General features: G+C 46.0%; 1 protein-coding gene across 10 annotated transcripts in view; it reads right to left on the reverse strand.

The window, feature by feature from the left end:
- The window catches only part of MAP4 (microtubule associated protein 4), a 185666-nt gene that overhangs the window by 15313 nt on the left and 155680 nt on the right, over positions 1-14673 (reverse strand). For 7 of the 10 annotated variants that reach the window (XM_045992048.1, XM_045992047.1, XM_045992055.1 and 4 more), the window contains 5 exons: positions 5257-5363; positions 4252-4467; positions 1185-1368; positions 530-589; positions 116-408 (listed from right to left, as the gene is read on the reverse strand). In XM_045992048.1, the coding sequence (XP_045848004.1) occupies positions 116-408; positions 530-589; positions 1185-1368; positions 4252-4467; positions 5257-5363 (860 nt within the window). The remainder of the gene's footprint in view (positions 1-115; positions 409-529; positions 590-1184; positions 1369-4251; positions 4468-5256; positions 5364-14673) is intronic. The other 3 variants (XM_045992054.1, XM_045992053.1, XM_045992052.1) reach the window with 1 other exon arrangement.

A 14673-nucleotide genomic window follows, 5' to 3' on the forward strand; every position in this document is an offset into this window, starting at 1 on the left:
TGGGTCTGATGTGAGGACGCGCTGGAGGATAGCAGGGGCGTGGGTGCGGGGGTGTGTGTGGCAGCGGAAGCAGCAGGGGCCGGCATGCCGAGGATCCCCAGCTCCCTGGACTCACCCGGCCTCCTCCAGGCTGATGCTTGATGTTTTCTGTGGAGCCAACCTTGGAGCGGACATTCTTCAGATCAGGGGCAGAAGCGTTGGTAGACAGGCGGCTCAGCCTCGGGGCAGAGGAGCTGGGCTTGGCTGATGTGGGCTTCTTGTCTGAGGAAGGCGTCCCGGAGGGCCGGGGCGGGATGGGTGTGGGCTTGGCTCGGCTAGAAGCCACCCCTGCCACGGGGGCGGTCCCAGGGATAGTGGTGCTTTTCTTCACGGAGCTGGTGGACGTACTCTTGGAGCGACTCAAGTCAGCTGCAAAGGTAGGAGTGAGCGAGGACACAGGGTCAGGGGGAGAGAGCAAAAGGGAGCCTCAGAGCCGCAGAGAGGCAGGGGTTTATTTTAGGGTTCCACGAAGTAGGGCATGGGGTGTTACCTGGTGTAGACTGTGTAGCTGTCTTCTTCATGTCTGCAGATTTTCCCTCGGTCTTGATGGCTGCACAGACATGCATGTTTTAACACTGAGCGCTTACAAAGTGACTTAGTGAATGGCTCATCCAGTCTTGAGATTCATTCATTGATTCAGCAATGACTGAATGACCCTTTCAGGCCATGGGCTGTGCTAGTCACTGGGACTAAACGAGGAGGAAGTCAGCCAGACTGTGCCCTCTGGAGCATTCACGGCCACCCACTCTGTCTTGTCCTTTTCTACAGGCTTGCCAGTGCCTTCCACATGGCCTCAGAAGTGGGTCATCAGTACACGCCAGTGGAACCGAACCATCTATTTCCTGTCATGTCCGCCCAGGACCATGATGTGCTGAGCGCTGTGAAGTAACTAAGAAAGGAACAGTAAATCCTACCTAGGAATCCCTAAGAATTCCTTTCACTCAAGAATTTTCTGAATATACATACTTGCTAACCTCATGTGGAGACCAAGGATCCACTTTTCGAGGTACCCCATGAAAGAAGAGTGCACAAACAGGGGTGCATGGCTTTCTGTGGCGTTGGCTGGAGCTACTGACCGTGGCAAAGCCAAGGCCCCGCCCTTCTCCCCACTGGCTCCTGCAGGAATGAAGGGTGACAGGACTCACCGGTGGGCCTCCTGGGCACAGGCGTTGGGGGGCTTCGACTGCTTGGCCCAGCTGAGGCAGGACTGGCAGCGGCTGAGGCTTTTGGAACAGTCTGGGTGCTCTTGGAGCCAGGCTTGAGGGCTGGAGCAGAGGCAAGCTTGGACGGCGAGGTCCGTTTCTCAGGAACCTTTGCCTCCGCAGCAGGCTGGTAACAGGGAAGTGGGGATAAGAACTGCAGGTCAGCAAGAGCCCTGGGAAGCTGGCGGACCCCAGAAACCCGGCAACAGTTTACGCTGCTCTGAGATCTAAGTCCTTCAGACAACATGAGAAATGGGCTGTGCAGGGCTCTGTGTCAGCCGGGGTCAGCAAACGGGGAGCCTAACTATCTGGATCCAGCCTGAACCAGTGAGAATGAGCAAACTGGAAAAGGATACTACATCGCGGACGCAGCTTGTCTCAGGATCTAATGTATTTAAATACATTAAATACATCAGTATTTAGTCACTTGACCAAAGGTAAATAAATACAGAATACAAAAAATTAAAGATTAAGTTCAATCAAATTCAGGCATCCCTCTGGCTAAGATGCACCCTGTGAATGCGGGGTTAGGGCTGCAAGTGGCGAGAACACTGGCCCTCGCCAGTTAGATCAGAAGCCTGAGCTCTAACCCCAGTCAGGCCCCCAGCTCACAGTGTGTTCCTGGGCAAATCACAGAGCCTCTCTGGGCTTTACTTCCTCAGCTGGATAAAGGAGATCAAACGGAGGATCTCTGAGGACCAGCTTTGATGCTATGCAGTGTTAGGGGCTGGAGGAGGCAGGCCTGACCACCAGACGGGAGAAGCACTGATGTCCCAGCTGTGACTGAGAGCAAAAGGGAAGAGTCACGCAAGTGCATCTGGGTCACTCTAATTCCTCTTCCAGGGAACATCCTCACTAGTAAGGAAGGGAAGGAATCAATCTAGCCCGGTTTCTATGGAAACAGAAGTACCAGGTTACTCAAGAGAATAAACCAAATCATAGACACAGCGGACCCCGCTTTTACTCCACAAGAAATGGCCACACAGGGCCGTCTGCTGGTGGGGACAAGCACCATACAGCTTAAATGGAAAATCGGTCAAGACGGTGCTCAGAAATGTAAGGGCTGGCATCCAACTAAAGTCAAGTCCTGAAAGTGCAGGGTCATGACCATTTCTACAGATGAAGTCCCTGAGTATGGCAGGAACTGGGTTCAGCTGCCAGCTCTGTTCAGAACAGATCACAGGATTTTATGCAGAGGGATCCCTCCCATCGGCTCTAAAATCTGAGTATAAACCAGACATTCTCCAAGGTCTCCTTCAAATTCTCAAGATTCGGGCTACGATTCAGAATAATCTAGTAGGGTCTTATTTTGCTAGTAATAGCGGTGAGTTGGAAAAAAGATATAAGGGATAGAAAGCTCTAAAAAAATGTGACACCTTTGATTCAGACTTAGGCTCCTGGCTTTGGCGACAGAACCAGCCTGCGTCCGTAACTGCGGTTAGGCTGCTCCTTCTCAATTTAATTCAACTGAGAATTGAATTGAGAATGCAATTCAATCTCCGTTTTCTTCTCTACCAGAATCCTGGATCTACTTATTTTTTCTAAGTAAGTTTCCCCCCCACCTTTGTCTGCTTCTTCAATCTTTCTACCAAAATAAGGATAAAAATAAATTTCATTAGACTTTAGCTTTTAATCAAGCTCCCAAAATATCTTCATCTGTTTCTTATCTAAAAAACAAACAGTGGTAATAACTGGAAGGCAGATCAGCTTTTCAAAAAGGTTAGCTGTTCTCAAAATGCTGTCTGAAAGCTGTAGGGCAGAAGCCATGAAAGAAGAATGTTGACAGAGGCCCTGGACATCAGTGTGAAGAGTCAGTCCCAAGTTCAAATACTGCCTCTGCCACTTACTAGCACTGGACCTTAGGAATGTTATTTCACTGAGCTATAAAATGAGAATACTAATACCCACATCATGGGTTGTTCGGAGAGACAATCAAAGGAATTAGCTTCTATAAAGGAACCAGTAGAGGACACTTTCATGATGATTATTACTGCAGAGTGAAATTTCACTAGACACCGCCCTCCTACACCAGCTTCCATCAGCTCTAGGACTTTGGGTGCCAGGGCTCCAGTCGCCCTTCCTCTGCCCTCTCATGCTAATAGGCTGTCTTCTCACGATCAAGAAAGCAGTCAACTGGGTAAATGAGGAGGGTCAGAGAGCTATATATTTTACCATTCTTAGTCTGTGACAGGATTTCTCAGTTTGTTGGCCAGGTTCCAACCTAGACTACAATTCCTAGGTTCCACCGATTTTCTTTACAAGATTACATGATACACTAACATGATACACTAACATTTTAACATCAGCAACTACTGCCCACCATGAATTTAACCAGTAACACTGAGCTGACTGAAAAGCCCTTCGCAAATGAAACAAGACGTTAAGGAAGGCAGCCACAGACTCCAGCGGCCCTTCTAGAACGATCCTGTTGGAGCGACTTCTCCAAATTGACCAGCTTCTAGGCAGCTATGTGTGGGTGACCTGGGAAACTGAAAACCCGCAGGGGAGCCTACTGAGAGAGGCCCAGTGTCAAAAGCAAAGGAAGTTGTCACATGTTGTTGGAATCTACAGAGGTCTGCTAGAAGACCTTATTCAAAGAAGTAACAGGCAAAACTCACTTCTGCCAGACGATTAAAGAGAACGACAAGGAAGCAAATTTGAGGTATCTGATGTGGGAACTCTACCCAAAAAAAGTATGTGACAGTCTCTGGAGGAGGGCGAACTGGCTAGTAAGTGCGCAAACTGGGGAAGAGTACTACGGGGGAGCTGGGAGAAAGGAAAAGAAGACAAGGCAGATGCAGTATTGCCTCCCAGCAGAGAAAGGAAAGGTACAAAGTCTAAAAGGCCTTCAGATGTTATGGCTGCATCGTGAGCCCCCAAGATTTGCAAGTGACCTTTCTCCCCTTCCCCCAGTTCCACCAGCTTGACTACACTGCCAGGTAGCAATGAGAGCGATAGGACCCTTGCGGGGAGAACGTCTCCCTGGCACAGGGCTTAGGTGGCTACTTACCTTGGGTTTTGCGTCTTTTGCAGGTAAGGTGGAAGGCCTGGCAGTGGCGGCAGCAGGGCGTTTGGGTGGGGCAGCCGGCACTAAGCCTGCAGCGAGGCTCATAGGTTTTTTATTCGACCCACCAAAGGTGGTGGGAGCCGACTGCTTAGGGAGAGGAGTGGGTTGAGTTTTGGCTTTCGATGTTGAAGTCTTTGCAGGTTGAGTGGTGGCCAAAGGCTTTAAGTTGATGTGTTGTTTTGTTTTGTTTTGTTTTGTTTAAAAAGTCAACATCAAACACACAGACAAAAATAAAAACAAATTAAAAAAAAGTATAAATTGCACAATTCAAAGTAAAATTATAAGCAATGAGGATATATGCAACTGAAAAGCAGCATTCTGTTCTTCTGAGCTCGGTAAGGGGTAAAAAGAAGCCGTGAGAAAGATAGAGAAAATTGGGAATTCACTCTTAATGACAACATCGCAAATTCCAGCAGTTCGGTGCCTGAAGATTTGAATTCAGTGACGCTTTAAACAAGCAACTAACTTTTGGTGGCTGCAAAAATTCTATGAAGCAAAGTCATTAGCAAGTGATTAAATGGTCATTATTTGTGCCTTGATGAAGTGTCACTTGTGCTCGCCAATGAGCACCAGTGAAAGTGCCTGAAGCTTTGACCCACCTTAAAAATCGGAGTTCCCTTTTTACAAGCAAAGACTGCAGAATCTATTTCTGAATAGTTCTGCAACATCCCATTATTGCTGCCGTAAAGGGGAGCAGAAATAAGCCCTACAGAACATTTCTACACGTAGTTAAGATCATGGGGTCAAAGACAGAGATTGTAAGGGTTGAGTTAGGCTACTATGGTAAAATAGGAATATAAAATATTTTCTAAGAATGTCCAAAATTGGAGAAGGCCTACTAACAGCTCAGAAAAAAGAAATTTCTTTCATGATTCAAGCAATAATAGCAGAAGATGGGGTTTTAAAAAATGGTAGCCAGAGAAGATAACCCACCACTCTGGTGCCTACCTTTGTTTTCTTCTCTGGGCTTGGTGGGAGCTCCTTGTTTGGAGGGGCGGTGATGTCATTTCCGGTCACACTCCCAGCAGGCCGGCCTTCTTCTGGCTTACTTATTCCTAAGTGGGGGTAAAGTCATGCTAAGCAGATGTTTTTCATACCCATTTAGAAAAAGCAAGTCTTAGGAGAGAGAGACCACTGACTAGCACTGCATTCTGAAGAAAATCCACAGGGCTGTGCTCTGAAATGTGGACAAGACTCCCAAGTTCCTCTCATTGTGACAGGGCCGTTTTAGATTCCAGAGATGCAGGCAGCCAGTCCCTGTGGAGAAGCAACCTAAGTGGGATTTGCACAAATGACCAATGGGAGGCAACAGCCCTTAAAGTTTGGTTTCCCTTCCCTGGAGACCGGCAAAGGGGTTCTGTCACCTAAGCACTAACTCCCAGAGCACATGGGACAAAAACCTCTTCTACCAGAGTTTATCTCTTGGAATAAAGGTTGCTGAAGATGGGACACGAGCCAGAAGATCATCCAATGTCCTCCCCTTACTTCCTTTCCCTGCAAAGCACCACTTTATGGAGGATGTGAGATTAACCTGATCTGGTTCTAGCAGTGACCCAGATTTCCAAGCCCGAGAAGACCCATGAAATCAGACCCAAGGCCAGAAATAAAGTCTATGCCTAAGGCTGGGCCCAGCAGCACCACTGTGGGGAGGTAACTCCAGATTTCAATAGGGCTACACCCGACTGCACTGAAATACCATGAAATTTATAACCTGGGTGTGGCGAAGACCTTTTTGAGTGGCACAAAATTCCAAAGGCACAGAAGATCGGTCTAAGGAAAAATTTTTAAAAAGTCAATGTGGGGGGGGAAAACAAAGTCAGAAAGCAGACAATAAATAGGAAAGAAATTGAACATCATATCAAAGACAAACAGCTTATTGTATAAATTACACCTACAAATCACTAATTCCCACAAAAGCCAACAACCCACTGGAATAATGGCCCAACGATTATGAACACAGCTTCCAGAAGAAGAAATAAAAATCGAAAGTAAGAAAAGGTGCCCAATTTTTTAGAGAAATGATAGCCTCTGCCTTCGGCTCAGGTCATGATCCCAGGGTGCTGGGATGGGTCCCCATTGGGCTCTCTGCTCAGCAGGGAGCCTGCGTCCCCCCCCCCCCCGCTCTTTCTGCCTGCCTCTCTGCCTACTTGTGATCTCACTCTGTCAAATAAATAAATAAAATATTTAAAAAAAAAACAAAAAACAAAAGAAACATGATTTCAGCACCGTGGCAGAAATACCAATGCAATCTTTGCATCTGAAAAAATAAAGCATGGCCAATATGGAACCATCTCTATTAAATGAAGAAAAAGAGTAAGGTGCAGAATAGTAAGATAATACGAAACTAGTAAGAAATACGTCTAGAGAAGGGGGTGGCAAGGTACATTTCTAATGCAAATACACTTCTGCGTGCATTTTAAAAAGGCCTTTGGAAGGAACTTAATGTGTGTACACTTGACCTCGCCTCCCCCACTACCACCTCCTGCAGCAGTACAGCACGCTATTAAAACCAGGACATGGGAATCGGTACAGTCCGCAGAGCTTACTCCCATGTGTTCAGTTCCACGTGCACTCATTCGTGAGATGTGCACACGCACACACACAGTGCCGTGCAATTTCAGCACGTGTAGTTTTACATAACCACTCCTAACAATCAGGACAGATAAGTGTGCCATTACCACAGGGCTCCCTCATGTCACCCATTTAGAGCCATCCCCTCCCCTCCTTTTTTAATCCTTAAATCTCTGGCAACCACTAATCTGCTCTCCATCTCAAGAATATTACATAAATGGAATCACACAGTATGTTCCCTTTTGTGTCTGGCTTCTTTTCACCCAGCGTAATGCTTCTGAGAGGCATCAGTGTTGCTCCACGGATCAGTGGTTCGTTCCCCTTTATTACTGACCATACTGCGTAGTACATCTCCACCACAGTTTCGCTCACTGCCCACCGAGCGCAGCTCCAAACACTGAGGCACAGGATTTTTATGAAGATGGCATCACTGTCAGTACGTGGAAATGCAGTTAATTCTAGCCTGTGACCCTGCTGAAACACTTAGTAGTTCTAGGAGTTTTTTTTTTTTTTCAAAGATTCCTTGGAATTTTCTATATAGACAATCGTGTCATCTGCAAAGAGAGCCAATTGATTTCTTCCTCTCTAATCTAAACACCCTTTTATTCCCTTTTACTTTGTTGCGCTAATCAGAACTTCAAGAATTCAAGTAAGCAGGGATGGTGAGAGCAGGCAATCTTGCCTCTTTCCCAGTGTCACGGGGAAAGCACTCAGTATTTCACTGTTAAGCGTGATGGTATAGAAGGTTTTTTGTAGATAAGGAAGTTGATCAAGTTAAGAACACTCTCCCTCTAACCTTTGATGAGTGTTTTATCATAAATGGGTGTTGGGGTTCTGCTGAATCCATTTCTATGCTTATGAAATTTTAGACTGCTGATATGGACTTACATTGGTTTGGTTTTTGATGGCTGAGCCAGCCATACGTATCTGGAATAACTCCACTAGGCTGTTGTTTGCAATTTTTACATATTGCTGGGTATGATGCTAATATTTGGTATCTAAGTTCATGGGAGACAATAGTCTGTACTGTCTTTGTCTCGTTTTATACAGATCTCATAATATGACTCAGAAGTATTCCTGCCTCTCATATTTTCTGGAAGAGAATGTGTAAAACTGGTGTTAATTATTCTTTAAATATAAGGTAAACCCCTACAGTGAATCCCTCAGGACATTTTTAAATAAAAAATCTAATTTTAGGGGCGCCTGGGTGGCTCAGTGGGTTAAGCCTCTGCCTTCAGCTCAGGTCATGATCCCAGGGTCCTGGGATCGAGCCCCGCGTTGGGCTCTCTGCTCTGCAGGGAGCCTGCTTCCTCCTCTCTCTCTGCCTGCCTCTCTGCCTAGTTGTGATTTCTGTCTGTCAAATAAATAAAAAATATTTTTTAAAAAATCTAATTTTATTAATGATTATTCAGGTTATCTATTTTACCTAGGTTGAGTTTTGGTAATCTATGCTTTTCAAGAAATTTCTTCTAAGCTATTGAATCTGGGGCTGTAAAGGTGCTCCTAGTGTTCACTTTTATCCTTTGAATAGCTGTAGTAATATCCCTATCTATTCCTGTTGTTCGTGGTTTGTGTCTTCTCTCTTTTTAGCTGTCAGTTTTGTTCCAGGTTTACCAGCTGTATTGGGGTTTTGAAGGGTCAGGGGTGGGAGGTTGGGGCCACCTGAGGGTTTTGCCTTCCTGTGGGTTACTTGAGGGGAAAAAAATGATACTTGAACATTTTTGTAAAATCCTGTTTTAACTATTTGCTTCTGAGTGTATGGTTTTCCATTTAGGATGTTTTGCTCTCCCCGCTTTTAAACATGTCTTAGGTATTCCTTTTCATACACGGAGCATCACATCAGATGGTACTGTAATTATTGTTTTGCTCATCAAATACGACTTTTAGAACTCATGAGAAGGACAACCCATTTATATTTACCTCCATTTTTATCCATTCCATTGTTCTCATTGTTCCTTCATTTCTGAAATTCCAAGCCTCCTCCTGTTATGGTATCTTATCTTTTTGGAGAGCTTCCTTTAGCCTTTCTCTAAGGGCAGATCTGCTGGCAACAATGCTCTTGGTTTTCTTCTAAGAATGTAGTTACCTTCCCTTCATTCCTGAAGGACAGTTTTCCCAGATATAAAACTTGCAGTTGACTGTTCTTTGCCTTTAGCACTTGAAAAATGTGCCAATTCCTCCTGGCCTCCAAGGTTTCTGGTAAGAATCACGCTGTCATCTGAACTGCTATTTCCAGCAGCTAATGAGTAATTTCTCTCTGTTTTTTTTTTTAAGATTTTTTTTCTTTGTCTTTAGTTTGCAGAATTTAATTATCATATGTCTTGGCGGAGACTTCCTTGAATTTTTCTCTTTGAGGTTCATTCAGTTTCTTGAATCTGCAGCTTTCGGTGTTCTGACGAATTTGGGAAGTTTTCAGTCATTAGTTCTTCCACTAGCTGTCCAGCCTCACATTCTTTCTCATCTCCTGGGATTCTAATGATATGAATGTTAGATTTTGTGTTACTGTCCCCAAAGTCTCTGAGGAGCTGTAGTATTTTTTCAGTCTATTTTCTCTCTGTTGTTCAGCCAGAATAAACTCTATTGATTTGTATTCAAGTTCACTGATTCTGTTCTCTGACATTTTCAGTGTACTACTGAGCCCATCAGACACGTTCTAGAATTTTTAAAAAAGATTATTTATTTATTTATTTATTTGACAGAGATCACAAGTAGACAGAGAGGCAGGCAGAGAGAGTGAGAGGAGGAAGCAGGCTCCCTGCCGAGCAGAGAGCCCGACGTGGGGCTTGATCCTAGGACCCTGAGATCATGACCTGAGCCGAAGGCAAAGGCTTGACACACTGAGCCACCCAGGTGCCCCTATAATTTGATTATTGTTATTTTTCCTATCCATAATTTCCATTTTGTGTTTTTTTGTAACTTCTATTTCTTTGCTAATACTTTCTAAAAGTTCTCCATTTGTTTCAAGATAATTCATCATTGCTTACTGAAGCAATTTTATAGTGGCTGCTTTAAAAGTCCTAATTTTGTATGTTAGCAGTTAATCATTGTTTAAATTTAGGGTGCATGTTCTGGCTGCAGTTTCAATGACAATTTAGTTTCCAGAGCCCTTGTAATGCAACTCTGGCCTGCTGTGTTCTTCTGGCTGCAGGAGACTGTCACTCAGTCCCTGACGGTACTTCTAACAAGGGCTGAAGGCACATCCCTGGGCCAGGTGGTTTCACTAGGTGGGGGCTGAGTGATGCTGGACCCATAGAATACAGTTTCTCTTGACTTGTTCTCTGGCTGCCTGGTGCTGGCAGACTTTCTGTTTGATTCTGCAGGAACTGCTGGAAGCAAGAAGCACTTACCTGGCCTTTTGCTGCTGGAGATAAGGTTGTAGGAGGTAATGTCCTCCCCCTTCTCTCCCAGACAGAAAGCTAGAAGATACCAGGCCTGTGGGTGTCACTGGCACTGTCACCTGGTGGGGGACCAGGCGTAGATCGTATCGTGATGCTGTCAGGCGTGGAATGGGCAACAGGTAGGCCCTCATGAACATTGTTCAGTGGGACTGAGCCCACTGCTATTGCTGGTTACGGTTAGCAATAGGGCTTCCTCTTTCCTGGTCTTTTGGCAAGAAAAAGTTGGCTTTTAGTTCTTTCTTTTTTCCCTTCTTTTCTCTTTCTTCTTCCTTTTTTTTTTTTTTTTTTTTTTTTTGAGGGGAGAGGCACCTATGCTAGTTGGCACTTCTAGATTGCAGGTACTCCCCAGGGCCCAGACCCAGGTACATGGGGATTAGAAACAAAACCCAGGGAACTCACTGCACACTGTTCTTCCTCAGTCTGCCCTCTCATTTGCACCTTTCAGATTCCTTTTGTAATTGTCTGAATTCTTTTCAGAGTATTTAGCTGTACTCAGAGGAGAGGAGCAAAAAAAAGTCAATCAACTGGTCTTCTCTTGGTAGAAGTTTTCCTAATGTATAGCATTCTGTACTTTTTAATGTTTGAAACCCTATGTATTTTTAGTCAAAACTGAATTTGCTTTGTTTTAAAAATATGGGGGCACCTGGGTGGCTCAGTCAGTTAAGTGTCTAACTTTGGCTCAGGTCATGATCTCAGGGTCCTGGAATCCAGCCCCAAACTGGGCTCCCCGCTCAGTGGGGAGTCTGCCTGTCCCTCTCCCTCTGCCCCAGAGCTCACGCTCCTTCTCTCAAATAAATAAAATCTTTTAAAAAAATATGAAGAAGAAAAAAAGTTTTAAAACCACACAAGGATGCTAATGTCTTTTTCTCCCCTAGAGCAAGCCAAAAGAGTATCTTACCAAATGCGGGACTTACTATCATTAGTGTTTTCAAGAGGCACAGGATTTTTGGTAAACAATGCGAACACAAAGTCACACTGCCTACCATACAAGCATGTTAACATCTCAACCTGTATCATAAGTACTCGTCACCCAGGGAAGAACATGTGACATACACGTAAGCAGAAGCTGCTACGGCCCACCCAGACGGTGCTTCTCACCACGAACCCCCATCAATGTCCCTGTGGTTTCGAAAAAGAATGCTCAAAACAGAAGTCATAACTGATCCACAGAACTTCTCCCTTCAGCTGGATTTTTCCAGTATGTGTGTCTGCTGGGAAACCCAGGCTCAGTGTCAGAGCACCACTTTGACTCCTCTCCGTCACCCTCCACATCCAGTTTTCAAGTCGAGTTGATTAGCTGATTTCACCGGCTACTCCTACATGAATCAAGCTGCTGTCACAAGAATTTCTGCCTTTAGTCATCTGTCCTCCAGTTCATCTTATCCACTGAGAACAGGTGAGTCATCCTAAAGCTGACTCTGGGCCCCTTTATTGTTATAGGCAGCTACCCTTTTTAAAAAGCATCTTAGGGGGGCATCTGAAGCTTGGGTTCTAACCAACTTCCTAGATTTGACCTCCCATTATTTCCGGCCATGTACTTACAGATGACTGGGACATGTTTGTTCAACCCACACTCTTCTCCCAAGAAGCCCCCAGATGAATGAGGTAAACAGAAGGGATGTAAGGTAGCATGAAGTGGGGCACAGAGCCCAAACCATGGCAACCCCATGCCCTGTGCGGACCAGACCAAAGCAGCAAAATGCAAGAGATGGCAGAATAAAAAACAGTTCCCAGAAGGGAAGAGAATGGAACACATGTTTAAGGCGAAGCAGATGTCCTGAGAGGCACACAATGGCTGCAGCCCGGCCACACTTCCTGCAATTGGCTTCCCTGAGACTCCCTATCAATGAACACCTTTTTATAAATTTGAGTTCCTCTGAGTGTGTTTCCGTTCTTTGAAATTAAATAATCCTTACAAGGGTGCCCCATGAATACTGGTCATTGTTCTTTTACCTAATGTGAGCTGTCTGGGCTTCACACCTTTGTTTGCATGAGTTCCTTTGCCTGGAAGGCTTTCCCTTGCAATGTTAGACATTCAAGGCTTCCAAACCACCTCCTCCAGGTAACTGTCATGATTCATTGCTCTCTCACAGTCCCTTTCCCCACCCCAATTAGATCATAACTTGCCTGACAATCTAACGACAATATCCAGTGCCTAGATAGTAACTGGCAGATTGGAAGCACAGGAAGTAAATGAATCTTTGTCTAGTTTTACCTACATGGTGTTTTGCACTTAAGAGTTGGCGCTTAAATATTTTATGAGGTGGGTAGGTCACTGAGGTTTGCAAGTTACTTGATTTTTTTTTTCTACCACCATGAACTTCTGTCAGCGTGAACTAGGATGAACTTGTTTTGAAATAAATGAAACTCTGCACTCATTACCGCCTAGAAGGTCTATGGCATGGAACCGGATTGACCGCAGCAGATCAACAAGAAGATGACACAATCGTATCCACAAGGGGCTTGCAGTTCCGCCCCAGCTAGAAGTAAGCAACAGCATAGTGTACCCGAGTTCTTGTCATCTTGGAGTCGTAAGTCACAGAAGAGATATGCAGCTTCTTTGCCCATCTCCATTAAAAAAAAAAAAAAAAAAGCTTTTCCACTTCCCCTTCCCCTAGAAAACACCACTTCTAATTTTAAGAGAAAATGAGTAAGAAACTTCATGAAAATATACTAAGAGAAATAAATATTAGGCGCAGAGGCTATTTTTGACAGACAACACACGGGGTTTAAATCCCCATTAAGCAGCTTGTGAATCACAGCCCTTTGTGCTCAAACTAGACTCAGAGGAAAACAAGCTTTTGTAGACCACCAACAATAAGCTGGGGGGGGGGGTGCTGGGGGGGAGGTGGCGGACGGGGAAGAGCAGAGCCAGGGAAGGACACAGAAGGCAGCCACAAAGACTGGGACCGTTAGTTGTTTATTAAGCGCAAGTCTCTCCTTTCTCCTTTCCCTTCTCCCCACAAATTCTCCCCACACACATACAGAAAGAGAAGACCAGAAGCAAGATTGGGGCAAACATGAAGAACCGGAAAAGAATATTAAATAGCCAGCTTTAAAAGGCTCTTTTTCCACTTGAACAAAAGTAAAATGTTCTCACAAGCGAAATGGAAAACGGAGCTTGCACCCAGGCTGTGCTACTTAATGAGAGGAGGCTAGAGCTGATACGCCCATTGTGAATCCACACAGTGGCAGATTTTCAAGCAAGGAAATCAATCAGTTGTGACTGGATGATTTAGGGCTCAGGAATCATCTGGTTCAAACCAACAGGGAGCTCAGGGGTGGGAGGATGGGGGATGGGGTGGGCAGGGTGACACTGAGGTCGAGCAAGGGGCTCTATTTCTTCTGCCCGCCACCCTCCGGCCCCGTCGGCCCCCACCCCAGCCCCACGATCCGTCACGCCAGCGGACACTCAGGCTGACCTAGCTAGATTCCCTTCGTTCACTTTCTCGCCTCACTCCCTGCAACCTTCCAACGCGAGGAATTCAGCTTCCCCAGGCACACAGACTCCAGCGGTAACAAGCTGCCTAACGCTCCTGCTGGTAATCTGTCACTTTGGTTTCTTCCTTGCTGTCTGCTTGCTCCCCATGGAGGCAAAATTTAGAAACATACCATCACGTGGGGTCTCTTCACACAGGAACGATGGAGTGCTCTGGGTTGCAGTGACCTCGATTTCTTTCTTCCCCGCCAGAGCCGTCTGTCCTGGCTGTTTCTCACCTCCTTGGCAGACCTGGGGGCACAAATCTGTTCTTGTTTCACTAACATCTTCTAGTCCTTTCTCCTTGCTGCTTACTTCAGGAATCTGCTCCAGCTTTCCATGCAGACACAACCCAGCCGGGCCCAGTTCCTTCTTCCCAGAGCTGCTGCCGCTGCTGTTGCAGAAGGGGGTCAGTTCTTCTCTCTTCTTGGCCACAGGCTCCTCACAGATGAAAGGAGGCATCTCTTCAGGAGACGGGATGGGCAGTTCCCTGGGGATCAGTCCGTAGTTAGCTGTCTGTTCCTCAGCCACCGTCATGGAGCGCCTGACGGCAGGAGCCCCCGCTCTCCTGGGCGCAGGACTTGGCACGAGGCTACTGGTAAGAGGCGGCAGGCCAGAAGAAAGCTCTTCTCGGCCAGGGAGTTCAGGATACTTCTCTGCAAGGTTGACAGCTGGGGGAACCGAGAGGTGAGAACATTCCGACAGGGCCCGGCGCATTGCTTTCTTCTGCTGGGGCACTTGGTCGAGCAAAGCCCCCTCCTCAGGAGAACTCAATCGTTCCAGCTCCTTCTCATGGTCTCGGTCATGAGAGCTGACATTTACACACTCCTGGGGGAACTCCACCATAGTGATCGGTGGAATGGCAGTGGCCGAAGGCTCAGCTGTGGGGGCTGGGCATGCTATAGCCACAGATGGGGA

The sequence above is a fragment of the Meles meles genome, chromosome 20 (genome assembly GCF_922984935.1).
Source record: "Meles meles chromosome 20, mMelMel3.1 paternal haplotype, whole genome shotgun sequence".
Lineage (NCBI taxonomy): Eukaryota > Metazoa > Chordata > Mammalia > Carnivora > Mustelidae > Meles > Meles meles.